General features: G+C 47.2%; 1 protein-coding gene and 1 pseudogene across 3 annotated transcripts in view; both read left to right on the forward strand.

Annotated features, from left to right (window-relative positions):
• Window positions 1–26,566, forward strand: part of EYA2 (EYA transcriptional coactivator and phosphatase 2) — a 261,463-nt gene that overhangs the window by 208,026 nt on the left and 26,871 nt on the right. For all 3 annotated transcript variants that reach the window (XM_077873457.1, XM_077873456.1, XM_077873458.1), the window contains one exon: window positions 7,286–7,375. In XM_077873457.1, the coding sequence (XP_077729583.1) occupies window positions 7,286–7,375 (90 nt within the window). The remainder of the gene's footprint in view (window positions 1–7,285; window positions 7,376–26,566) is intronic.
• Window positions 20,906–22,051, forward strand: LOC144298848 (large ribosomal subunit protein eL13 pseudogene; annotated as a pseudogene).

Consider the following 26,566-nt stretch of genomic DNA (forward strand, 5'->3'; position numbering starts at 1 on the left):
TGCAGCCCTATTTCTTCAAAGTATCTAATGAAGACCCTGTGTTGGGGACCCCCAGGACCACCCTCAGGCATGATGAGCTGCTAGAAGGACCCAGATTCGGAAAAGCTATTATATTCACAGTTACAGGTTGTTACAGTGAAAGGACATGGTTAAAATCAACAAAGGGAGGGATGCATGGGTGGCTCAGCAGTGGAGCGTCTACCTTCGGCCCAGGGCATGATCCTGGAGTCCCAGGATCGAGTCCCACGCCGGGCTCCCTGTAGGGAGCCTGCTTCTCCCTCTTCCTGTGTCTCTGCCTCTCTCTCTCTCTCTCTCTCTCTCTCTCTCTCTCTCTCTTTCTCTCTCTCTCTGTCTCTTATGAATAAATAAAATCTTTTCTAAATAGATAGATAGATAGATAGATAGATAGATAGATAGATAGATAAAATCAGCAAAGGGAAAAGGCAGATGGAATAAGATGCAAAAGAAAGTAGATCCCAGATGTTCCACCGAATTCTGCTGGCAGAGGATGTGACAAGTCATGCCAAGTGTTGCCAGCCAGCGAAGCTCACCTGAGCCCTGGTGTCCAGCTCTTATTAGGGTCCAGCACCTCAGCCTCTCCGACTCCAGCACCCCAGAACAACAACAGGCACTCACCACTGTTAGCATCAACTAGGATTGCACCGCCCAAGGATTCGGAGCTCATCTACCAGGAGCCAACCACGGGCCAGGCTTGAAGATGGGCCTTCTTAGGAAGGTGCAAAGTTTGAGCAGCCCAGGCCTGCCGCGTTAACCCTTTCCTGCGCAGACAGCCTCCAGATCTTCATGGCAGGGACCCCACGGGAAACCAACTAAAATGGCTCAGCTCAGGGGAGACCACCAGATACTAGGCCTGGTACATCTGGATATTCCAGGGGAGACATTACACTTCTTTCCAGTCACGCAGCCGAACCATGGAAGGCAGACACTTCCTCAGAGCAAAGGTGCTGTCACAGGCAGCATGACATAACCAGAGGATTACGGAATCTGATGTCAAATCGGACCTGAGTTCTGGTCACAAAGCTGCCTCTGGAAGAAATGGCATTTCAGACTTAGGCTAGGCTCTGTAGTGACTGTCAACTCTGCCATTGTAGCACAAAAGCAGCCATAAGCATTAAGTGAACAAATGGGCATTGCTGTGTTCCAATAAAACTTTATTTACAAAAACAGACAGTGGGCCACAGATTCTCTAGTATTTCTCCCATTCTTTTTTTTTTTTTTTTCTTTTTTTAATGCTGGCCACTAAAGTGAACTTTCACTAACAAGATGATAACCAGCCCTTTGAAAAACCCATTTGATCTTTATAACCACCCTGTGAGGTGAGTAACCCCATTTTACAGGTGACAAACTGAGGCACACAGAAGTTGCGTAGCTTGTACAGAGTCATCTAGCTGGTAAGAGGTGGAACTGGCCTTGGTCATAAGCAGTCTGGCTGAGAACCCACTCTCCTAACGTCTACTCCAAAGTGCTCAGAGATTAGCTGTAAATATTATTACTCAGACAGCTGCAAAAGTACCCAAAGGACAACAGTCACCTAAGGTTTCAGGACAAGATTAGGGTGTGTCTGCCTTTTGTTCAAAGGGTTTTTGTGAAGTTTAATAAATAGTGTGTGGATCTCACTTCTTTGAAACACTCATTGGAACCATCTACGACCAAAGAGCAACATGCTTAAAACAGAAAACATAGTAAACTCAAAGAAGGAATTCTATAGCCGGCAGATGCAGTTGTGATTCATTTAAACAACTTTTTGGTAAAAACTTGGACTCGGGGGCACCTGGGTGGCTCAGTCAGTTAAGTATCTGCCTTTGGCTCAGGTAATGATCTTGGAGTCCCAAGATCGATCCCTATGTTGGGTTCCCCGCTCTACAGAGCATCTCTTCTCCCTCTCCCTCTTCCTGTCCCATTGCTTGTGCGCTGTCTCGCTCTCTGTCTCTCTGACAAATAAATAAAATCTCAAAAAAAAAAAATACTTGGACTCCTTAGAAATGAAAATGTTACCTCCTGATCCATAAGGATTGGGAAGTAGACCTCCAAGAATAGGGCTTAAAATGGGGAGGAGCTTGTAAATTTGGGCACGATGGAGACACTTGGTAGTAAACAGCAGCTGTCATCTTAATGAACCTGAGTAACTTTTGTGTTCAGAATTGGAAAACCTCCCAGAATCCATATGCTGTTTTCTTCGTTCGCATTGGTTTGACATCGGATTAAACTCGTTTTAGGAAAGACTTTCTTGTTCATGTTCTTACCATATCCCATCCATCTGGGAAACAACCACACATCACAACTGACTTACTGATCCATGAGGCAGATCTGAGAGTGGCCCTTGTGGAGGAAGGCCCCGCCATCCTCCTCTCGTTAGAGAACTTCACCAAGAATGCGTAATAATTAGGCCGCACACTTGCAGCAGGGTCCACAGCATCCCCCCTGGGGCCGAGTGCTAAGGCTTGGAGCCTCCTAAACGAATGTGCACACACAGCACAGCTCACCGTGTCAAATGTGAACCCTGAGAAATCTCATAGATCGTTAGACGCATTTAAAAAAAAACCTGTAATGCCTTTGATTTATCCCTTCACGGAGAAAAAACCACCCCCAAACTCTCGAGTCAAAGATGATGTTCCGTCCACCCAACCCCACCAGCCCCCAGCACGACCCTTTGATGGACAAGTTACAAATTGAAACCTGTTTTGGAAAAAAAAAAAAAAAAAAAAAATCTCTTTTTCAGTTCTCCCGTCTGACTTACATTGATCATTTTTTAAAAACAATCTGTTCCTGCTGTTGCTTATTTAGGAAATTAACCTAAGCAAGCTGATTTTTTTTTTTTAATCCAAAGAGTGTGTCGTGATTAAGAAGTGGTGTTCATAAAGTACCATCTGATGTGGGGGTTTCTGCTGGGTTTACAGAAACAAGTTCTTTGCATCAGGGTTCGAGGAAGTGGGATGGGAAGTGGGATTTTGACAATGACCAGTACTTGGGGAGGGCTTGCTACATACCAGAGTAGGTGTCCCCATAAACCTCACCACAGTCTTGGGCAGTAGAAGGGTCAGAACGGGTTTGACTGGGTCAGTGGCCTGTTTTTAGCCGAAGAATGTGGCGTGAAGTCTTCCCTATTCTAGGCTTTATTTGACAGGGAGACGTGTTAGACCAGAAAGAGGATCCCCCTCCGAGCCGCAGAGTGACTACAGCCAACAGGACCAAGGTGGCGTGTTTATGGAATATATTAGGAACGTATTCAGCAGGCAACACAATACAGAACTGGTGGCTTTCATCCTGCCCTCGCTCTGGATGTGTTTCACATTAATTAATGCTGAGTCTCCACCAATTTTTTTTTCTTAGTTTCTCAGTCTTTGCAATCCTGGAAAAACATTTTCTACTTGGATAAAGTGGTCTGGCTCAGGGTCACACTCTGTGTTGCTTAACTCCTGGGACAGTTGTGCTTTTCTTGGGCTATTCCAGACTTTTCCACCTCTCTACAGCTAATTTTTATCAAATTCCTTGAAAAGAGGTCCCACCTCTTTTCAGAACAGTCCACAGGCAGCATGCAAGCGGATTTTAGGAAAACCTGAAACAATACGAATTCTCAAGGAGTAGATGGGCATTCTAAAGGTTTTCCTCAGAAACATCTGGACGTCTTTAAAATTTTGTTTTAATTTTTTTAAAGATTTTATCTTTAAGTAATCTCTACACCCAACCTGGGGCTCAAACACATAACCCCGAGACCAAGAGTCTCATGCTCCACCAACTGAGCCAGCCAGGCACCTCAAAATTTTGTTTTAATTTTTAATTATAAGTATGTGAATCCCTTCTCCTTCAAAACATTTTAGAATATTCCAGCTCGTGCAAAAGTTCACTTTCATCCTTACTTCTAATTCCTGTTCCCTCCTCTCTGCCCTTCCAGGAATAATTATTGTTCTGACTCTGGGTATATCCTTTCAGATATTTATAAATATATAAGTGCCTTTGGAAAGTACGTGGTAACATTTTATATGTTTCTAGTAAATGCCAATAACATGCAGTATATAACTTTCAGAAAACTTACTTTCACTCAATATTATTTTTTTGATATGTCCATGTTAATATGTGGAGATGTGGTTCATTTCTTTCCATTGAATTTAGTTTTCCACCGAGTGAATATACTACAACTTGTTTCTCTAATAACCTTTGGCTGGACAGCTAAGTTGTTCAGTCTTTGTTATTTACAAACAATTCTGTAATAAACATCTTTTTACGTCCCTTGTTCATATATATGGGTTTTTCTCTAGGGTAGACAATGGGAAGTGGATTTAGTAAGTATATTCCCTTCTTTTTTGAATTTAGGTCTTTTTCATCCAGGAAATATGTGCATAGAGTTTAAAAGTCACATGGTTCAACAAAGGAAAGTGTTAAGAGAAATAGGCGTTCCCAGTGGACCCCACGCCCACCCTTTCTTTCTGCCCACAGGCAACAACTTTCAACCCTTCCAGATTCTTTTGATACTTACCTCCAAATTTCTAAGTAACCTGCTTATGTTATTACTTCTTGATTTTTCTTTCCACATTAGGCATGCTCCCCAGCTTCCCAAACTAGAAGATGAGAATTTAGCTCTCTTTCCTCACCCTGGCTCCCATCACACACACGCAGACTTCCTCCCCACATCCTGCCAGTATCGATAAGACGTAATTTCAGCTGTATCAATACTGAGTATTTGCTTTCTTCTCACTATACAAAATACTTTTCACAGACAGACCATTCCATATGCGATAATTACTTTTCCTGTTTTATGTGCTGGCCTGGGAGTTGACATTTTTCTACATAAATCCTTTCAGCGAACGAGTGTGGAGGGCAGCTTCTTGCATCTCGTCTAACGTGCAGAGGGCTGCTCATCCGTGGTTAGGTGCATGGCCTTGCCAAGAAGGAACAGGCAATCATGCAGGGGTGAGGTGGTTTGGGGTGACTAATGTATGGAAACACCCCCCAAAACCCTCTCCCAGGTCACACACCAATTCCCCGGTTGCCCCTGAAACGTTTGTTTTCCTCATTTTTTCTTCATTTTTTGTTGAGTACTCTACCCTCCCGCCTTCCAGCCAGGACCCGGAGTGCTAAGCTTTGGCTTTGGGGGCCCTAATGAGGTGTTGCACCTAATGGCTGTGTTCCTGGGCTTGATTCTCCACAGTTGTGTGTGTGTGTGAAGCTGAGATCACCAGCTACATTTTTTCCCCATTTTTTTTAAGGGTCGAGAAAGGTTTATGTCATTAATTATTTATTTTTACAATAGAAATAAGACAGCCTCCTGGTGAAAAATTCAAACAGGAGAAGACGTGTATGGAGTGACAGTACAAGGTCCCCTTCATGCCTCCTGCCACCCCAGCCCCTCCAGGTCCTCCTCACAAGCAGTGCTGCTGGTGCGACATGACCCGGTCCAATCCCAGCACTCACTAGCTGCAGGGCCTTGAGCAAGTTACCTAACAGTTTTCTCATCTGTAAAATGAGAAAATATTAATACTCAGCTTGTAGGTCTTTGTGGGAATTAAATGAATTAATGAGTTAATGTGTAAAGCGGCACAGAGAAAGCACTTAATGGATATTAACTAGGAATATTACTTAGTGTTGTGTATCCTCATAGAACAATGGTTCGTAACCTTGGCTACCTCATAACCTTGAAATCAGGTGGGTGGGCAGCTTTCAACACTCCTAAAGCCTGGAACCCATGCTCAGAAATTCTGATTTTATTGGCCTGGAGAGAGCCTGAGCATCAGGATTTTTCCATGCTCCCAGTCATTACAGTGTGCACTGAGAATTGAGAACCATCGAACCATGTGCATCAGTTAGGATAGGTGAGGTTATGCTGCAGTAACAAGCATCCCCCAGATGTCATCTACTTCTCTTTTATGGTACTTGCCCATTCTGATCTGTTGCAGCTCTGACCCCCACTATCTTTTCTCTGGAACATTTAGTCTTGTGAGGTGAGAAGAGAGCGTGACCAAGCATGCACTTAACCTTAAAGCTTCAAACCAGCAATGAAACATAACTTCTGCTCACATATCATTAGCCAACACAAGTCCCATGGTCACATCTGAGTTCAACAGGGAGGGTGTATATTAGGAGTTGCCAGACAGTTCCTGCATGGGGCCAGATAGTAAATATCTTAGGCCTTGCAGGACATACGGTCTCTGTGGCTCCTGCTCACCTCTGCCTTCAAAGCACAAAAGCAACCATGGATAATACACTGTTTACAAATGTTAAAAGTTAGGGTGCCTGGGTGGCTGGGTTGGTTGAGTTGTCTAACTCTTGATTTCAGCTCAGGTAATGACCTCAGGGTCACGAGATCAAGTCCTGCATTGGGCTCCATGCTGGATGTGGGAGCCTGCTAAAGTTGCTCTCTCCCTCTACCCCTCCCCCTACTTGCATGCACATCTCTGTATCTCTCTAAAAAAAAAAAATGTAAAAAGTCATGTCTAGCTCATGAGCCATACACAGGCAACAGGTCAGGTTGGGCCCATGGGTGTAGTGTGGCTATCCCTGGTGTGGATCATCCTCCTACAGGGAGCTCTCTAGGAAGGGACCCCAAATATGGGAGAACTGTCATGCAGTCTACCGCAGCATGTGTGTAAGAGAGAAGGAGAGAGAAGGGACCCTTTCATTGCACAGTTGGGTTTCACACATTGTCCTGTGGTACAACTTGCTTTTGTTACCTAATATCTTGGTGGTAGTTTCACATCAGTAACTCTAACATGACTTGACTTTTTTAATGGCAGCCTAGTTTTCCACACTATGGATGGACCATGATGGGGTTTTGTTTTTGTGCTTGTTTTTATAATTAATTTTCTGTGGTGAGATAACAGTGTTATTGCATGTACCAGGAGGAGTAAGACAGCATCTAGACAGAAAATTGTAATAAAGAGAGAACCAACATGTCAGCTCTCCCAGTGGGTTTTACATAGCATAGTCCAAGCTGCTTCCCTGCAGCCTTCCAGGCCTCCGTGGAAGCAGAAAGGCTGGAACGGATTCCCCTTTATTGCTGCCATTCCTGGATCTGGCAATGCTGAGCACAGCTGCAGTTGCAGGGACATTTGGGGGAGATTGCAGTACTAAAGAGGGCAAATAGAAACTGGGAACATCTAGAAATATGATCTTAGAGGCTATCTGGCATCATCACCCTGACCCCACGGGGAGACACAGCCTAGGCCACATGTGAGCCCATCAGGAATGACCGTGGCTGCCTTTCAGCAGGGGTGGGGGTTAAAAGAAAGAAGCCTGGCTGACAGGTGACTCTGTCCTTTCTTTCTGCCAGGACACCACGACGTCAGTGCGCATCGGCCTGATGATGGAGGAAATGATCTTCAACCTTGCAGATACACATCTGTTCTTCAACGACCTGGAGGTTTGGCATTCCCCTCCCATTCCGTGTCGTAGTCACTGTGTTTAATGACCTGTGTCTGGTTCAGGGGAAGAGACACTGCCTTTTCTCTTTGCTGGCTTTCCTTTTTCCTTTGGAGGCTAGAAACTTCTGCTGACAACCCCCAAGAGGGCACAAAACCGTGGCCAGCGACAGTTTATTGAAAACACACTTGGCCAGCGGATCTCTCCGGCTTCCCAGTGCAGCCAGTGCTCTTCTCTCCACTCCGGCGGTGATGTCCACTGGCAGTTACGCTAATCCAATAAGGGCTGTGTCGTCTCTTCCTCCTGAAATTTGCTGTTTAATAAGTTTATTAAGGCAAATTAGTACAGATCCTCCTGGGTCAGTAATAATTAGCAGTGGGCCAGGATGGAAGCTTTTAAAAACAATTTACATTCCCCTGAAAACATGTTTTACGAAGAGAGAGAGCAAACAGAGGGACTGTGCTTACTTAGCATCTGCTCCCATGCCCCGAAGCAAGTGGCAAAAGAGATAGGAGACAGGGGGAGGGCAGCGTCAGAAATCAATTTAATTCCTCTGTTTATACCCAGCCTGTGGCAGGAAGATATGAGAAGAATTTGAAATGGAAACCATATTTAAAATTGAACTGTTAAAGCAAGGCAAAGGAATAGAAAGCTAAGTAACGAATGAGGGTAAGGCCCTGGACCAAAAAATCTAGCTCAGGCCAACTGCTGCAGTGAAGCTGAGAGTTCATCCCTGAGCTCCCTGGTAGCCAAAGCAAGGAGGGAAATACAATGCGTGACTTATCTCTGATGAAGAGCAAGCAGCTTTCTCCAAGGTGAAGAAGGCATTTTGGGGTTGATAAGAGGATTAATGTGGGGATCTTCTGGCTTTGTAAATTGTATTTGCATTCTTGGTTTACCTGATTGAAAAATGAAGGTCACCTAAATCATACTGCATATGAAAGAACACTCCTGTTGATCTTAGCAGGCCTATTTTTCTTCTGGAATCAAAAGTGCCTGGAACTAGCCTATGAAGTAGAAATATGAAGGCTATGAATTCAGATCTGTCTTGATTGGCCCCGAGTGTGACTAATACTTATTAGGAAAGGATACAGGTTTTCCTTTCTGGTCTGAGGTCCTAGAATTCCAGAGGAGGACACCCTTGCTGAAATGATCAGCCTTGTGATCTTTCCAGCCTGGGCAACCCATTTGGGCCTCAGCCCTCCTATCTGTGAACTGGAATTGTTCTCTGCCCAACATCTGTTTCAAAGAGAGGATCTTTTTTGTTGTTTGTTTGTATTTATTATTTTTTAATTTAAATTCAATTAATTAATTTATAATGTATTATTGGCTTCAGAGTTAGAGGTCGGTGATTCATCAGTCTTCTATAACACCCGGTGCTCATCACATCACATGCTCTCCTTAATGCCCATCACCCAGTTACCCTATCCCCCCCACTCTCCTCCAGCAACCCTCAGTTTGCTTCCTATGATTAAGAGTTTCTTGTGGTTTTGTTTCCCTCTCTGCTTTCATCTTATTTTTCCCTCCCTTCCCCTATGATCCTCTGTTTTGTTTCTTAAATTCCACATATGAATGAGATCATACGATAATTGTCTTTCTCTGATGAACCTATTTCACTTAGCATAATACCCTCTAGTTCCATCCATGTCATTGCAAATGGCAAGATGTCATTTTTTTTGATGGCTGAGCAGTATTCCATTGTACATATGTGCTGCATCTTCTTTATCCTTTCACTGTCGGTGGACATCTGGGCTCTTTCCATAGTTTGGCTATTGAGGGCATTGCTGCTATAAACACTGGGTTGCAGGTGCCCCTTCGGATCACTACATTTGTATCTTTGGAGTAAATACCCAGTAGAGCAATTGCTGGGCCATGGGGCAGCTCTATTCTCAACTTTCTGAGGAATTAAAGAGAGGATCTATGTAGAACCTCATTGATAACAAAAGAGAACATGGGCGAATCGGGTGGTTCCATGAGTATCCAGCCCAGGACTGTCCCTCAGCCAGATGCAACACGCAGGCCCCCTTCACGATGACCTCTCATGTCTTAGAGAAAAAGAAGGAGGAGAGAGGGAGAGAGAACTAATGAACAAAACAACAAAACAAGGCAACTGAATTCAGCAAGCATCTCTGGGGCCTAATGTCATAAAGAGTCAGTTGATTGCAAATAATAAACCCCAAATGGTTTTAAGAAATAAAAGGAAATTATTGGCTCTTGTAGTTGAAAAGTCCAGGGTAGATTCGGTCTCTCAAGATCTCCTTAGAATGTTGGCTCCATGAGGACAGGAACCACAGCTGCGTCACTCTCAATCCCCAGGGACTCATCAGGAAACAGCCAAACTAATCCATAAATGAGAAAGTCATTTAATGAAAAGGTCAGGAAGAAAATAAAATAATTAGATGTGATAGTAGTGATGGGGGAAAAGGGGTAGATGGGGATCATCATTCTCGAGGGAGGCAGGGAAGGCCTCTCGAGGAAGTGACACTTGAGCCAAGGCCTGAATGATGACAGAAGCCAGCTAGGTGAAAATCTAGAAAGGTGGGACCAGCGTATGCAAAGGCCCTGAGGTGGGAAGTAGTGTGAAGGCCACAGTGACTGTAATGAATGAATGAAAGCAAAAGGGTGACTAGAATAAATGAATCTGGAGAGGGAGGTGTGGGCCAGACATGGGTCACGGACATCAGAGTGGATCACGGACATCAGAATTTATTCTAAGTGCTGTGGACAACCGTGGGGCCAAGGACCATAAAGCAGGAAAAGCTGCATGATCTAGTTTATGTTTTAAAAGGACTCTGGCTGCTGAGTGGAGAATGGGCATTAGGAGGGGAAGAGTGGAGGCTGGGAGACCAGTAAAGAGACTATTGCAGTTGTCCAAGCAAGAGGAGAAAGGTGGGTTGGATCAAGGTGGTAGGATGTGGGCTTCAGGATGGCGGTAAAGCCAAGAGGGTTCCTATGAGTTGGATGGGGGCATGAGGGAGAGAGAGGAGTGGAGGGAGGCTTGGCCTGACCAGGGTGACAGTGCCGTTCTCTGAGATGGGTAGATGTGGGAATACAGTTGGGAAACCCACCCTCCTGTCGTGGGCACATGGGGTTTAAGGTGTCTGTGACACCCCATAGGAGATACCAGATCAACGGGTAGATACATGAATTTTAAGTCCCACACAGTAAACATGCGAGACACATAGTGTGCACTTTATCCATGTGGGTTGAACCCGAGCCTCCAAGCCAGGCATTTTGCTGGCCTGATGGGGGTTTTAAGGCAATATCTTCAGTCTTGCCCCCTCTGCGGTCCTCACTGGCCCCCAAGTGGAAGTCACACCTCTTGGCAAAGGATTTAATTACCAGCTGGAGCTACTCAGGGAAGCCAGTTTGGTGTTATTCCCTAAATTTTTCAAAAATGCCCCCAGTGCCAGAAGCCCCCAAGGCACCTGGGCAGAATTGAAACCATGATTCATGATGGGCAAGTTAAGACTCACACAAGTGAAAACAATTTGCTTGCTTTTGCAAGCCATTGTCAGAATCCAGGGGGCAGCTTCCCGGGGCTCCCCAGGGAGACACTGGGATTTGGGAGACGGGCTTGGCCTGCCTGAGGCCAGCGAGACCAGCTCCTGCATGGAGGGTAGAGTTTAGGGGTCAAAGTCAGAGGACCCCCCCACCTTCTGCTCTGAGCCTGCAGTGCCATCTGTAAATAAGGGAGTTAGCTCTTGCATGCAGCAGTGTTTGGGGGGCAACTTAGCATTTGCCAGCCCCTCCCCTAAGTGCTGCGGATTCAGTGGCAAACAATATGCAGCAAGATCCCCACCGTCGGGACGCCTGGGTGGCTCAGTGGTTGAGCATCTGCCTTCGGCTCAGGGCTTGGTCCCAGAGTCCCAGGATTGAGTCCCACATCGGGCTCCCTGCGGGGAGCCTGCTTCTCTCTCTGCCTGTGTCTCTGCGTCTCTCACTGCGTCTCTCATGAATAAATAAATAAAATCTTAAAAAAAAAAAAAAAGATCCCCACCCTCATAGCACTGACCTTCCAGCCAGAGAAGCAATGAACAACTGAATATATAATGTCGGATAAAGTGCCCTGAATGGTCACAGGCCAGAGGCTGTTATTTCACTTGGTCCAGCCAGGTAAGGCTTCTGTCACAGTTGAGCAGATGCCCAGGTGAGGGGAGGGAGGGAGTGTGTGGGTATCCAGGCAGCGAGCGTGCCACACAGAGAGGACAGAGGGCTGGGGCCCTGAGGCTTGATACAAGTCGGCAGGTTCCTGAAACGGGTCCGGAGCAGGAGCCGGGGACTGGGGTGGGCAGCGGGAGTGGGAGGTGGGTGCAGATCACGTGGGGCCCTGGACCATCCTAGAGCTTTGGATGATATTCTCAGAGTGACAGGAAGCCATTGGGGGTTTTAAGCAGGAAAGCACCATCGTCTGACTTGGGGTTCAGAGGCTCCCTCCGGCTGCCTGGGGAACAGACCAAAGTGGGCAAGGGGGGGAAGCAGGTATCTGAGTGGGGTCAAGTCAGGTGCCCAGACCCCCCTGTGAGAGCACTCAAAGGGAGGAATCCTGAGGTGCAGGGACGGGTCAGAGACAGGGTAGGTGCCAAGTTCATCTGTACCCCCAGGCTTTCCTGGACGTCTGTCCCGAGTTTAGGGCCAGCACTTCTAATCCGTTCCACCTGCCAAAGGCATATTGGAGTCCTGGCTCCCCCCAGTGCCTGGCTGTGCGCCCGGGGCAGCTGTCTCTCTCTCTCCTGTGGCCTCAGTTCCCTCATCTGCTCAGAAAGTAAAAGAAAAGCCCCGACCTTCCAAGGTTGTAATGATGACGGCAGATGAAAGCTGCCCACACGGAGCCAATGACCGGGCCTCTCCATCCAGGGGGGTGCCGTGCATGCCATGGGGTTGTGCAGGGGGGCTTCATGGTCCGAGGGCAAATTCTTTCTTTTAAATCATTAGACATTTATTTTACCATGAGCTAGAAGAAGACAACCAGCTTGCCCAACTCCTGATTCTACAATGACTCAGAAACAATGCCCACGACAAGAGATAAGGCAAAGATGATGACTCCCGTTGCTGGAGTTTGGGCAAAAATACCTGCAACTGGCTCCCTGGCTCCGGGCCACCTCGGCCTCGTACAGAAGCTGCTTGTTGTACAGTACAAGCCGGCCAGGACCCCTCACCCACATCATTTTTATTAACTTGTTTCACCTTCTTAGATGAAAATTCATATCAGAGGTACCAGCCAGGCACCTCAGCAACTTAGAGACAAATCCCAGTTTAAAGAATTTATGGCTCAAGAGTGATTGCTCAGGTCATGCTCCATCTATTAAGGGCACATGAACCGCTGAACATGAATGCAGCATATGTGTATGTGTGCAAGTCCATGTCTTTAGAGAGGCTGGTGGGAGGATCTCATTACCCTAAGGTTAGGATTTGTCCCAAAATTCAGCCTTGTAGCTTTGGGAGATGCAACAGTTTGGTCTCTTTTTCTGTCCCCCAGTAAACCCAGTAAAACCAAGAGATGGCTAAAGAAAGTATACTTGGAGCTGAATTAGAACCCAGCTCCTTTGTGAAAAGGAATTTTGGAGTGAGTAGGAGCCCTCAGAGCTCTCTGCCCAGGGCCAGACACCCTCCAGGTATAGGCTGGAAGGCGGGGAGCACGGGTTGCCCTGGGGGCTGGTTCGATATGTTGCTGGTGGCAGGAAGAAAGCAGAGCCCTGAGAGAGCCCTGGCTGCCACGCTCATCCACACTGAGGGACATTCGTACTCACGGGGGGCATCCGAGGCTGCAGAGGCCCCGGCATTTATGCAGCAGCCAGTCTGCACCTGTCCAAAGGCTGGATGACTGCGGGAACTGCCTGCGGGAAGAGAGAGAGCTCTTTCCTCCGTCCACCCCAGGATGAATGCGGTAGTGGGGAAGCAAGGTTGGCAGAGAACCATGACATTCACGGCAGAGAAAACAGCCGACGAACAAGGCCACGGCCGCGGAGGCACCGGCGTTGAAGTCAGACGGGCTTTGGTCTGAACCCCACTGTGCCGCTCGCTGGATGATCTTAGACACGGTGACTTCAACTTCCTGGGCCTCCGTTTCCTCTTCTGTAAAACAAGGATGAAAACATATCTTGTAGATTGTTGTAAGCCCAGAGACGGAGGGCGTGAAGCCGTGACCCTGGTGCCCGCTCCTCCGCTGTACGAGGATTACCTGCGCGGGCACCCAGGGTGCCTGGCACGGGGTAGGCACTCAACAAGCCCAGCTAAGATTGTGTAACTAGGCCTGCAGCCGTTTGTCCCATGATCCAGAGCAGTGAAAGGTCTCCATCAAGCCTTAGAAACCAGGAGGCACCCGGTGGCTCAGTGGTTGAGCATCTGCCTTCAGCTCAGGTTGTGATCCCAGTGTCCTGGGATCGAGTCATGCGTCAGGGTCCCTGCAGGGAGCCTGCTTCTCCCTCTGCCTATGTCTCTGCCTCTCTCTCTCTCTCTCTCTCATGAATAAATAAAATTAAAAAAAAAAAAAGAAACCTCCTGAGATATGGAAGACCCTGAGAGCAAGTCCAGATCCAGACTTGGGAACGGACCCACTGGGTGGTTGTTCTTGGACCCCCGAGACTCTACCTTCAGGGGGCACCGGGACCCCCTTGGCTTCAAGGGCCACTGGGCTCTCCCTCGTTGGCAAGTGAAGGAGGAAACGTTGGCAGCCAAAGCAGCCAGCTTGACAGGAAGCACAAAGCAATTCTACTAAGTGCCTACCCAACCCAAACACCTGGCACAGAGGTTGCATTCTATAGATACTTTTTGAAATGACGTTGATGGGTACAGAAAGCCAAAGGATGAGCTGCAAACTTCCCCCCGTCCACTGGGCCTTTATCAGAGGCAATATGAGGCAATGATTGAGAGCAAACATTCTGGGGCAGATGGCCTAGGTTCATAGTCATAGCCCAGCTCTGCACTTACAGGCTGTGTGACCTCAGGTGAGTTACTTAATCTCTCGGTGCCTCTGTCCTCATCTGCAAAATGGGAATAATAATAATACCTGCCTCATAAGAGTACTTTGAGAATTAAATGAATAGATATATATAAAGCACTTAGGACATAATAGCACGATATCACTGATGGCTATTAGTATTATTATAATAATGTTCATTATCATCATGTGCATGTAGAGTCCTCACCTGCAAAGATACCAGAAATTTGTGCACAACTATGTGCAGCCAATCATATCTTTCCCCTCATTTTACAGATGAGGAAACTAAAATTTAGAGAGGATGAGAGATTTGCCCAAGCTCACAGCAGCTATAAGTATTAAGCCCCATTCAAACTGGAATTTGCTGGACTCCAAGACCTGTACTCTTAAAAAATGCAAATCCTGTTGTTTTAAAACAATAATTCAGTATTTCTGTTTCAAGACACTGTAACTTTGGTTAAAAATAAATTTGAAAATCTCGACCTTGTTGAATGGCTCAGATTTCACAGGCGGTGTCATTAGGAGTGTTTCCAGATTCCATCAAGAGGGCTCTCGGTTTGGACAAGAGAGAGACAAGGAATGGAGGCCATCGTAAGCCAGGCGGGCGCAGTGTGTGGGAGAGGGCTGGTGTTGTCACCGTTTCTTCCCCAAGAGCAGGCACTGTCTGGGTTTGCAACCTCGTCATCCTTGTCAGTGTGGTTTAATAGACAGGAGGGCAGAGCCATCCTGCCAGGAGGATGTGTGTGGAGATGGGAGGGAGGAAGGGGAAGAGCTACTGGCTTTTAGCAGGCAGGAACAGCAGTGCCAAAGAACCCAACACTGAGGACAGCCCCGCGCGTGAGAAAGCATCACACCCAAAATGCAGGAGACACCCCCTTGAGAAACACAGCACTGAGCCCTAGAGAGCTGTCAGCCAGCTGCACGCTATTTCTAGATCACATAGTGTACATCGTAATCCAGGCTTCAGGTGGCTTTCTTTTTACTCGAAATACAAAAAAAAAAAATTTTTTTGTTAAACTTATGATTTTTTCCTATGAGTATCTAGGGGCGGAAGTGATTGACACATCAAGCCAGTGATTTCTTTGTAGGTGATATTGCTTAGCATGAAATGACAGTTTTATCTTATTTTTTTTTATTTTTTTTAGATGGAGAAGCGGGGCAGAGGGAGAAGGAGACAGAGAATCCCTGGGGTCCACACCCAGCACAGAGCCCAACAGGGGCTCGATCTCACGACCCTGAGAACATAACCTGAGCCGAAATCAAGAGTTGGATGCTTAACAGACTGAGCCACCCAGGTGCCCCTTCAGTGAATAGATTTCAAAATAAAATGAGAAGTGTTGCCTGGGTGGCTCAGTCAGTTAAGAGCCTGCCTTTGACTCAGGTCATGATCCCAGGGTCCTGGGACCAAGCCCCACATCAGGCTCCCTGCTCAGTGGGGAGTCTGCTTCTCCCTCTGCCCCTCCTGCTCCTCCTGCTTGTGCACACGCTCTCTCTCTCTCTCTCTCTCAAATAAATAAAATCTTTTTTAAAAAATAAAGATAAAATGAGAAGTAAACAAAAGGGGCTTCCATAGGGCAAAATCCAGGACAGCGCCGCATGAGGGAGCAGAGACAAGAACTGCTGCCCGAGGCTGCTGCTCCACGGAAAGACCTGGCAGTGGGGAGAGAGTGGGGATGCTCCCCGATTTCAGACGGATCCAAAATGAAATCCCCATCCCACTCCTTCTAAGCTCTCAGACCTTGAACTAGGCATTGAATTTGCCTGACGCACCGATTCCTCCACAAGTCGCTGTGGGACTGAAATGAGGAAAGGTATTTACAGTATCTAGTCCAGGCCTTCAAAATCATTCTCTCTTTCCCGCTCCCTACTATGCAGGGAACACCAGCATTTTTTTAAAAAGCAAACCCACGACCCATTAAAAGGGTCAAGACCAGCATCATTTCTTCGGTGATTAAGGAGTACGGGGTAAAATAGAGTATGACGGGGTACGTCGCAAACATAGTGGTAATACTGTTTGAAAAGTTGTCAGTGATATAAATTATGTTTTGGTAATTAAAATCCCTGTGTGATAGCAAATGTATGTCTTACTGAAAGTCACAGTCAAAACAATATGGAAGTCAATGGGTCAGAGCAGGTCCCGTCCAGCAGATTTTTCTACAATGCTGTACATGTTCTGTTCTGACCACTTACAGCAGCCACTGGCCACATGTGGCTGTGAAGCACCTGAAATATGTCTAGTGCAACTGAGGCCTTGAATGTTTAGTGTATTTAATTTTAACTAATTTTAAGGTAAATAGCGGCCTGTGGCTGGTGGCCATCATACTGGACAGAACAGAACATTCACCTCATCGTAGGAAGTGCTATCGATGCAACTCCGGAGTCCTAAATTTGTAAGACGTGACCTATGTTTTCAGTGATGATGATAATGATGATGACAAAAATCGTAATCCTAGCTGACATTTACTGAGCACTTCTGTACCAGACCCTGTTCTGAAGAGTTTATGTGTGTTCACTTGCATAGTCTTCATCATCGTTACCCCGTTGTCTTAGTCTGCTCGGGCTACCACCACCAAACACCACAGACTGAATGGTTTAAACAACAGAAATGAGTTTTCTCACAGTTCTGGAGCCTAGAAGCCCCCAACCGAGGTGAACATCCTGTACCCTCATGGCCTCTCCTCAGTGTGAACGTGCAGACGGAGAAGGGCGCTCTCTGATGTCCCTTCCTATAGGGCCGCTAATCCTACTTGATCAGGGCCCCACCCTTGTGACCTCATTTAACATGAATATTTCCTTCCCTAGAGGCCCCATCTCCAAATACAGCCACCCTGGTGGTGATTCCAGGCTCCAACAGATGCACTGTGGGAGGTGGGGGGGTGGGCACCGACGTTCAGTCCATACACCCATTTTACAAGTGAGGAAACTGAGGCACAGAGAGGTTAAGTGAACAGCCCAAAGTCACACAGTTGGCAGTGGCAGTGTTCAGACCCAGGCCCTGGCCCTGGAGTCCGAGCGCTCACCCACAGTGCTCTGCTGCCTCTCCCAGGGAGAGCAATTGCCATCTGGCATGGGAAAGAAGATTCCCCACAATCTAGATTCAGATGGGTGTTGTAGACGATGGGTTTACAGGGAAAGAGAGAGCAGAGAGGGTTGGAGTGGCCAAGACATGTGGAAAAACACGAGCAAAGTCTGGCAGCAAGCGGAGAAGGAATTCCCGGCATAAATGTGGAAGACAGAGACAAGAGCTCCTCTGTGAGTTAGCACATCACCTTCACGTTGTCTATACAAAACAACACAGATAACAACAACGGAAACGTCATGAACCATGACCACATCCTCACTCCCCACCCTGGAGGTGAGCAGAGAAACAGACAGAAGATCTGAAAGCGTTTCTAGAAAGAAGGACGCAGGCCAAGGCAGGAGCTGAGTGGGGGGCCCAGATGGGAATAATAAACACAGTCACAGCCCCGGCTGACGGGTACCGCACTCATTCATTCAGGCCTTACGCTGCCCAGACATACTCTTACATACCCCATTTCCAGATGGGAACACTGAGGCACCACGAAGTTAACTTGCCCAGCATGGACATGTACCGAGCTCCCGGGCCGGGCCTCGCCTGTGCATTTCCTCACCGAAATCTCACAACCACACTGCCAGGGAGGGCTCTTTGAATCTCTCACACAGGAGGACACGATGGATCACAGAGGACGAGCAGCGAGGAGATTTCGTCCCAGGCCAAGCCAATTCCTGCGCTTCCCGGGAAACAGGTTGTGCAATGACCCGAGGGGGCAAGGAAGGCGGAAGATCAGCAGAGTGCAGGGGAGAAGCAAGTCCTCGGCAAGAAACAAGACTGACAAAAAAAAAAAGACCGACCTGAAGGTCTCTGGGCCTCAGAGACCCCTCGCCCTGAGTCAGGAGCAGCTGGGCGGACCTGAGGGGGAGCCTTGGGAAGGATCCCCCCAAGCGGCTGCAACCCAGGCAGGCCTGACTGCTCACGTCTGATTTAGGGTTCTGCGGGACCTGTCGCAGAGAATAGTATTTCACCGTGTCAGCGCCCAGCTGCTCTCGCAGGCATCCTGCCCAACCGGCCATTAATGCGGCGCAGCCCACGGCCCCTTTGGTGCTCTTCAGATAAGCTCAGCATTTAGACAACACGAGAAAGACGGCCCGAGTCCCCCTCCTGGGGAGCAGGCAGGCCCCTCTCTGGCTGGTCTAGAGGCAGCAGTAAGCCATCTCCCTTAAACATAGCCCTGCCTCGAAAGAGAAGGGGTGGCCGGGGAGTCCACGTGGCCTGTGACAAGAGTCATTTTTCTAAAGCAGATTTGTCGACGATTCCCTCCCTGCATTCTTGTCTCCAGGCAGCCAAGGACAAAAAGTAATGGGACCTGACCTCAGCAGGGCAGGGAGACCCCTGCTGTCACCAGCTGAATCAGAACGAGTTGTGACAAGCATTGGTCACTGAGCTTGCTGTTCAGAACGATGATGGAAACGATGAAGATTAAAGCCTGCGGGATGCAAGCAAAGGATGATCTGGCCTTAAACTGCATTTTTATTTAAAAAAAAAAAAAAAACAGGAATATTGAAAAGACCACAAAGGAAGATAAGATTTTGGCAAGCAGGAACAAGAGAAAAGAGAGAGGGGCACCTGGGTGTCTCAGTCGGTTAAGTGTCTGTCCTCGGCTCTGGTCATGATCCTAAGGGTCCTGGGCTGGAGCTCTGTGTTGGGCTCCCTGCTCAGCGGGGAGTCTGCTTCTCCCTCTCCCTTTGCCCCTCCACCCTGCTTGTGCTTCTCTCTCTTTCTCAAATAAATAAATCTTTTTTAAGAAGAAAAAAGAAAAAACAAAGAAAAAAGAAAATAAATTTTTTAAAAAAGAAGAAAAAAGAAAGGGAAGAGATAGGAATGATAAACAACATCCAGAATGAAAACTATAGTTCAGGGGAGATTCCTTTTTTTTTTTTAATTATGAGGATACTGTAGGCTATTATACCAATGAACTTGAAAACTAGATGAAGTTGACACTTTGCAGGAAGACGTAAATTACCAAAATTAACCCACAGGGAAATTTAAAAATAAATAAATCCATGACTGTGAGAAATTGAAATGGTAGTTAAGAATGTAGTCTCAAAAGAGGCACCAGGTCCACCAAATATTAGAGGAAAGGATAAACTCCATTTTATACAAACTACAAAGCAAAGAAAAAGATGAGGCGCTCTCCCCCACATTTTATGAGATGAGCATCACCCTGAATTAAATCTGGACTGCAAGCACATAACAAACGGACAAATCTGTCATTGCTGCTGGAAGGGGGACACTCCTACAGCCCCACAGTTACTCTCACCTGTGCCCTGCGACTCTTCACCTGAGTTCCACCTGGGCCCCGTCTGGACTTCAGTTTCAGATCGCTGGTGAATGAGGGATCTGGACTATAACTGGTTCCATATATCAGGCTGCCACGTGCCTTGTAACACACCTGCAAATGATATACTAACCATGTTTTGTAATTTTTCAAAAAGGAATTGGAGACTTTGCTCTGTCACCTGAGAAAGCCCCAAAGCAATGACATTCTGGGAGAATGAGCACACCCAGCACCCAGCTCTTGGGTTCTAATACCATTTTCCAAGAAAAGGAACCTGGGCTCCTTGGAGAAGTGGTCGATTCTAGGACTGGGACAGGAAATTACATGTAATAAATGTGGAGCATCTTACGGTGCCAGAAAATACAGAAGGGCTCAAAACACCCTACAATGATGGAGAATGTCAAAGGGACACAGGAGCTCCCTGAAAGAGTTCCCAGTGGCCAAAGCTGGAATGCTTTGAGTACTAGAGCAAGTAACATACTATTGGATTCTAAGTATTAAAAAATGCCCATGAGTCCATAATGACACAGATAATGATTAAACACATAAGTAAATAGAGAATAGGAAAATCTCCCATGCAGAAAATTCTGAATCATTTATTTTTTTTAAGATTTTATTTATTTGAGAGAGGGAGAGAGAGCACGTGAGTAGGGGGAGGGACAGAGAGAGAGGGAGAGAGAGAATCTCAAGCAGACTCCCCACTGAGCATGGAGCCGGATGTGGAGCTCAATCTCATGACCCTGAAATCATGACCTGAGCCGAAACCAAGAGTCAGACGCTTAACCCACTGAGCCACCCATGTACCCCCTGAATCATTTATTTAGAGACTCCACCCTAACTATGAGCTTTGCATCGTGACTTCCTTTCAAAGAGTACAGTATAGGGGCACCCGGGTGGCTCAGTGGTTGAGCATCTGCCTTTGGCTCAGGGCATGACCCTGGGGTCCTGGGATCGAGTCCCACATCAGGCTCCTCCCAGGAGCCTGCTTCTCCCTCTGCCTGTGTCTCTGCCTCTCTCTCTGTGTCTCTCAGGAATAAACAAATAAGATCTTTAAAAAAAAAATTACAGTACGGAAAGGAGGGGAAAGTAACTTCACAGTGGACCACCTGATGGAAACTATCTGAGCCAAGTGACCAATGTCACCAGGAGCATGTTAAGTGGTAAGTCGTGTTGACATGATGCAGTGAGAAGGGCACGTTCCCTCTGCAGTCCTGCTCACCAAAACCCATAACCCCAGTCTAACCATGAGAGAAACAACAGGCCAGTCCCTGTTGAGAGACATTCTGCGAAACACCTGCCTGGTACCCCCTTTAAACTGTTAGCAACACCAGGGAAAGTCAAAGAAACTATCAAGGCCCAGAGGAACCTAAAGAGAGAAGATGACAGGATGTAGTGTGATGTTCTGGAAGGGATTCCAGAAGAGAAAAAGGACATTCGTGAGAAGACTAAGGAATGCTGAGTGAAGAATTGACACCAGTTGGGCCGTTCTCTCTCGGAGGAGGCCGGGAGGCAGCAGCCATGGTGCTCAGTCAGAACGGCATGATCCCAAAGCCCAGTTTCCACAAGGACGGACAGCAGCAGGTGGCCAAGGGTTCAACCAGCAGCCATGGAAGATCCACAGAGGCAGGGCCCAGCAAGCCAAGGCTCACCGCGTCAACCCACACCCTGTGTAGGGATCCATCCAGCCCATCGTGGGGTGCCCCACAGTGGGACATCACACCAGGGTGCCAGCTGGCACCCACAAGAAGGTGGTGCAGACTGTTGAGATCTCAGGGGCCCAAAAAGGCCAAACTAGTCCGCATGGTCCCTGCAGGCCAGCGTGCAGCAGCTGAAGGAGTATTGCTCCCAGCTCATCCTCTTCCCCTAGGAAGCCCTCAGCCCCCGAGAAGGGACACAGCTCTGCCAAAGAACTCACATCGTCCACCAGCTGGCAGGCCCAGTTGTGTGCATACGGAATGTCTGCAAGGAGAGAGCCAGAGTCCTTATGGAGGAGAACTGAAAGGTGTCCGCCCATCTTCACGTGGCCCGTGTCAATGCCCGGATCTTCAACATTCGGGCAGAGACAGCCAAGGAAGCTGCAGATGTTGAAAAGAAAAAGTAAAATGCCATTGACAACGTGTGATTTAAAAAAAAAAAAAAGAATTTGGGCAGCCCGGATGGCTCAGCGATTTAGCACCGCCTTTAGCCCAGGGTGTGATCCTGGAAACCCAGGATCAAGTCCCACGTCGGGCTCCCTGCATGGTGCCTGCTTCTCCCTCTCCCTGTGTCTCTGCTTCTCTCTCTCTCCCTCTGTGTCTCTCATTAATAAATAAATAAAATCTAAAAATAAAATTAAAATAAAATAAATAAAATTTTAAAAATTAAAAAAAGAATTGACACCAGTTAATAACGATATAGTAATATTTATTAGTTGTGGCAAGTTCGCCGTACAAATATACGATGTTGGGCCACCTGGGTGAGTCAGTCACTTAAGTGTCTGACTCTTGTTTTCAGCTCAGGTCATGATTTCAGGGTCCTGAGATCGAGTCCTACATCGGACTCCACACTCAGCACAGAGTCTGCTTGTCCCTCTCCCTCTGCTCCTCCTCCCTCTCTCTTTCATAAATAAATAAAATCTTTAATATATATACATATAAGATGTTAACAATAAGGGAAACTGGGATATACGGGAACTCTCTATACCATATTTGCAACTTTTCTGTAAATCTAAAATTATTCTAAAACTAAAAGTTTTGATGTTAGGTAAGCCAGCCAGGATCACACATCTAGAAAATGGCAGAGCTGGGACTGGAGCCCAGGGAGGGGTGTTTGAATGCCAACCCCAACATCCAGGAGATGTGAACCCTACCGTCTCCACCAGTTCTCTCCTGCCCCCGCTCCCTAAGATGCATGAGCATGAGGCCTCCTGACATGGTGCTGGGGGTTTGACCAAGGAATGTGATTTTCTGCTTCTCTTCTCAGTGGCCTCATCTGCAGAGTTGGCCATCCGTGAGCCTCTCTTGATGGTGAACTCAGCTCGATTTGACCATTACTGGACCAAGCACAGTTCGGGCCTGTAGAATTCAAAATTGTTATAACACCAATAATGATGCCAAATGTGCAGGTGGCATTCTCTATGCTTTTCCAAGTGCCCTACCTGTACAGACTCATTTAATCCCTGCACTACCCCGGTGCAGTAAGTGGTATTTCATAGCTCAGCTGCAGATAGGAAGTGAGGATCAAAAGATTCAGTACCTTGTCCAAGATTATTCAGTTAATAAGTAGCAGAGCCAGAGTTTGAACCTAGGGTCCAGAGACCATGCTATTAACTGATGTACTCTCTGACCTTGCAAAAAATCAGTAAACAATAGGTGCTACCTTTAGAGTTCCCCAATTTATTGAATTAAAGAAGACATTGGCCATTATATCAGGCCTAGGTTAATCCCAGACACCCTATAAAGTGGGAAAACAGAGACAAGTTATTTGTCTTGATGTGATGTGGAGTTGGGGCAGCTTTTAAAAAGGAGATTATATCAACAGAGCCCTCTTCAGGCTTTGGAACATGGCAAGAGAAGGAAAAGTCATTCAAAACAGAAGGAACAGCAAGTGCAGAGGCCCTGCGGCAGGAACGTACAGGTTGTTGAAGGAATAGCAGGAGGCTGCTGTGTCTGAAAGTGCAGTGAGGGATGGGTGGGAGATGGGGACAGGGTGCAGACACACAGGGCCCGAGTCTTTGTGAGGACTGTGCTTCTACTCGAAGGGAGGCAGGAGCCACTGTGGGGTTTTGAGCAGAGAGGGACAGGATCTGACTTAGCTGTTAACAGGACTCCTATGACTGCTGGATGTGAACTAAACTGGCAGGATGGGGCATAGAAAGGGTAGAAGCAGGGAGAGTGAGAAGATGACCACAAGAGTCTGAGTCGGGGATCCGCATACTTCGTCTGCAAAGAGCCAGGTAGTAGCTATTTTAGGCGGGCCACGCTGTCTCTGTCTTGACTACTCAGTTCTCTCGTCGTAGGACGAAAGCAGCCATAGACGGTAGTAAATGAATGAAGTTAGCAGTGCTGCAGTAAAGCTTTATTCACACAGCTAGGTGGTGGGCTACATTTGGCCCCCAGGTTATAGTTTGCTGAGCCCCAATCTCGGGCGGAGATAACGAGGGCTTGGACCGTGGTGGGAGTAGTAGAGGAGGTGGGAGTAGTCAGATTGTGGACACGTATTGAATATATGTTGACTTATTGTGGACATACATTGACGGGAGAGCCAGCAGGATTTGCTGATGGGTTGGTTGAGGAGTGTGAGGGGAAGCAAGGAGGCAGGGATTACTCCAGGACACGTGCCAGGCCCCGCCTAGTGTTGGGTGCACAGTACATCACCAGTATGTCTGTGTATTGAATTAGTACCTCATCTCTCCCAGTGACATGCTAAGTACCTGCAGGGCAAGGGTCACTTTTCATCCTTGAAACCCCACACACACCCACGGCTCTCGATCTCTGCATTGTCTGATGTGGTTCTGGGCCTATAGTAAGTGTTTTTCACGAATAGTCCTTGGATGGACCATGCTTGTGAGCCCGGACTCTGAAGGCGGCCAGCCGCGTGGCCTCCTCCTCGCCCTCACTGTGTAGCCTCGGGCACCGTATCCATTTGCCAGGGCTGCCATAACAACGTACACAGACTGGGGAGGCCTAAACAACAGGAACAACGTGTCTCGATTCTTGAGACCAGAAGTCCAAAATCAAGGTGCCGTAAGGGTTGGTTCCTTCTGAGGGCTGTGGGGGAGAGTCTGTGCCATGCCTCTCCGTCCTCGTGGTCCCATGGCATTCTCCCTGGGTGTGTCTGTCTTGCAGCCTCATTTCTTTTTTATAAGGACACTGCCATATTGGATTAGAGCCACCACCCTAATGACCTCACCACAACTAGATCATCTGCAAAGAGCCTATTTCCTAATAAGGTCCATTCACAGGTCCTGGGGGTTAGGGTTTCAACAGCTTTTGAGGAATCACAATTCAGCCCATAAACAGGCACATTTCTGCACTTCTCCCCACTTCATCTTCTCCTCCATGAGACGGGATGTCAACAGTATCCTCCGTAATATATACAAAGTGCTGAGCACAGCCTCTGGCACGTTGGGAACCTAAGTGTCCTTCAGTGTTAGATCCTGTCTGTCTCCTTCCCATAAGACATTTTCTATTTTCAAAGGCAATTCATATGTGCATTATCCTTATAAAAAGAGAGAGTGAAAGGGGAGAGAAGGAGGGAGTAAGCATTTCAGTGAGTTGAAGGCCTCCTTTGACCGCTAACCCAATTCCAGTGCCTCCCCAGATGGAACTGCTGCTTCCAGTCAGATGCATAAGCTTCCAGATCTTTCTTTTCCATTTATGTATATATCCTTATGAAATATCTTACTTTGTTTTTAATGGGTTTTAATAAATACAGTTGATCCTTAAACAACATGGGGTTTTTTTTTATTTTTTTTTAAGATTTTATTTATTTACTCATGAGAGACACAGAGAGAGAGGCAGAGACATGGGCAGAGGGAGATGCAGGCTCCATGCAGGGAGCCCGATATGGGACCCCATCCCGGGTCCGCAGGATCACGCCCTGGACCGAAGGCGGCGCAGCGCTTAAACCACTGAGCCACCAGGGCTGCCCCCAACATGGGTTTTTTAAAAGTTATATTTACTTATTTATTTGAGAGAGAAAGAGACTACACAGTGGGGAGCAGCAGAGGGGGAGGGAGAGAGAATCCAAGCAAATTCTGTGCTGAGCATAGAGCCCACCGTGGGCCTTGATCCCACGACCTGGAGATCATGACCTGAGCCAAAACCAAGAGTTGAATGCTCAACTGACTGAGCCACCCAGGTATCCCAACATGAGATTGAATTGCCTGGATCCAAATATATGCAGATTTTTTAATAAATACAGCACAGCACTGTAAATGTATTTTCCTTATGGTGTTCTTAATAACACTGTCTTTTCTGTAGCTCACTTTATTCTAAGAATACAATATATAGGAGCACCTGGGTGGCTCAGTGGTCAAGCATCTGCCTTTGGCTCAGGTCATGATCCTGGGGTCCTGGGATCGAGTCCCACATCAGGGTCCCCACGGTGAGCCTGCTTCTCCCTCTGCCTATGTCTCTGCCTCTGTCTCTGTGTGTCTCTCATGAATAAATAAATAAAATCTTTTTTTAAATACAGTACATAATAAATATAACATATAAAATATGTAGTAATTGACTTTATATTACCAGTTAGGCTTTCAATCAACAAGAGCTATTAGTAGTTAAGTTTGGAGAGAGTCAAAAGTTGTACACAGATTTTTGACTGCATGGGAGTCAGTGCTCCTAACCCCTGTGCCGTTACTGGGTCAGCTGTATATATATGATGTTGATACTGGATGTATCATTCTCCAGCCTATTTTTTCCCCCACACAATAGGATTTTTTGGAAATATTTCCATGTGCTAACATAAAAATCAACCTCCTTCTTCTGAACTACTAGGTAGGATTCCACTGAATGGACATACCACATTTCACTTAGTGATGATCCAGTTGAAGGAACCTTAGGTGTTTTCCTGTTTCTCACTAGGATGATGGACATCCTTGCCCAAGACAATGTGCGGGTGTTTCTCTGGATTGGAAAGTGTAAATTCCTTGTGGCTGGGATTGCATCGGGGCCCAGGCCTCTCCCCCAGGTCAAGGCATAGGAACCCTTCCTCTGTCTTTACTAGCCGGTCCTGCTTAGACCCCCACCGCCACCCCTTTCCACTACCCAGGATAGTCACACTTGACCCAGAAGAGGCCAGAAGCACCCTAGGCCGAGAAAAGCCAGCTCCCCATCTTAGAGGCCAGCCCCCATGCAGGAGAATTAAGGGGAAGAGGATCTTCCTCCCCTAGAGATCACATCCTCAGTGTTGT

Source organism: Canis aureus, chromosome 26 (assembly GCF_053574225.1).
Source record: "Canis aureus isolate CA01 chromosome 26, VMU_Caureus_v.1.0, whole genome shotgun sequence".
NCBI lineage: Eukaryota > Metazoa > Chordata > Mammalia > Carnivora > Canidae > Canis > Canis aureus.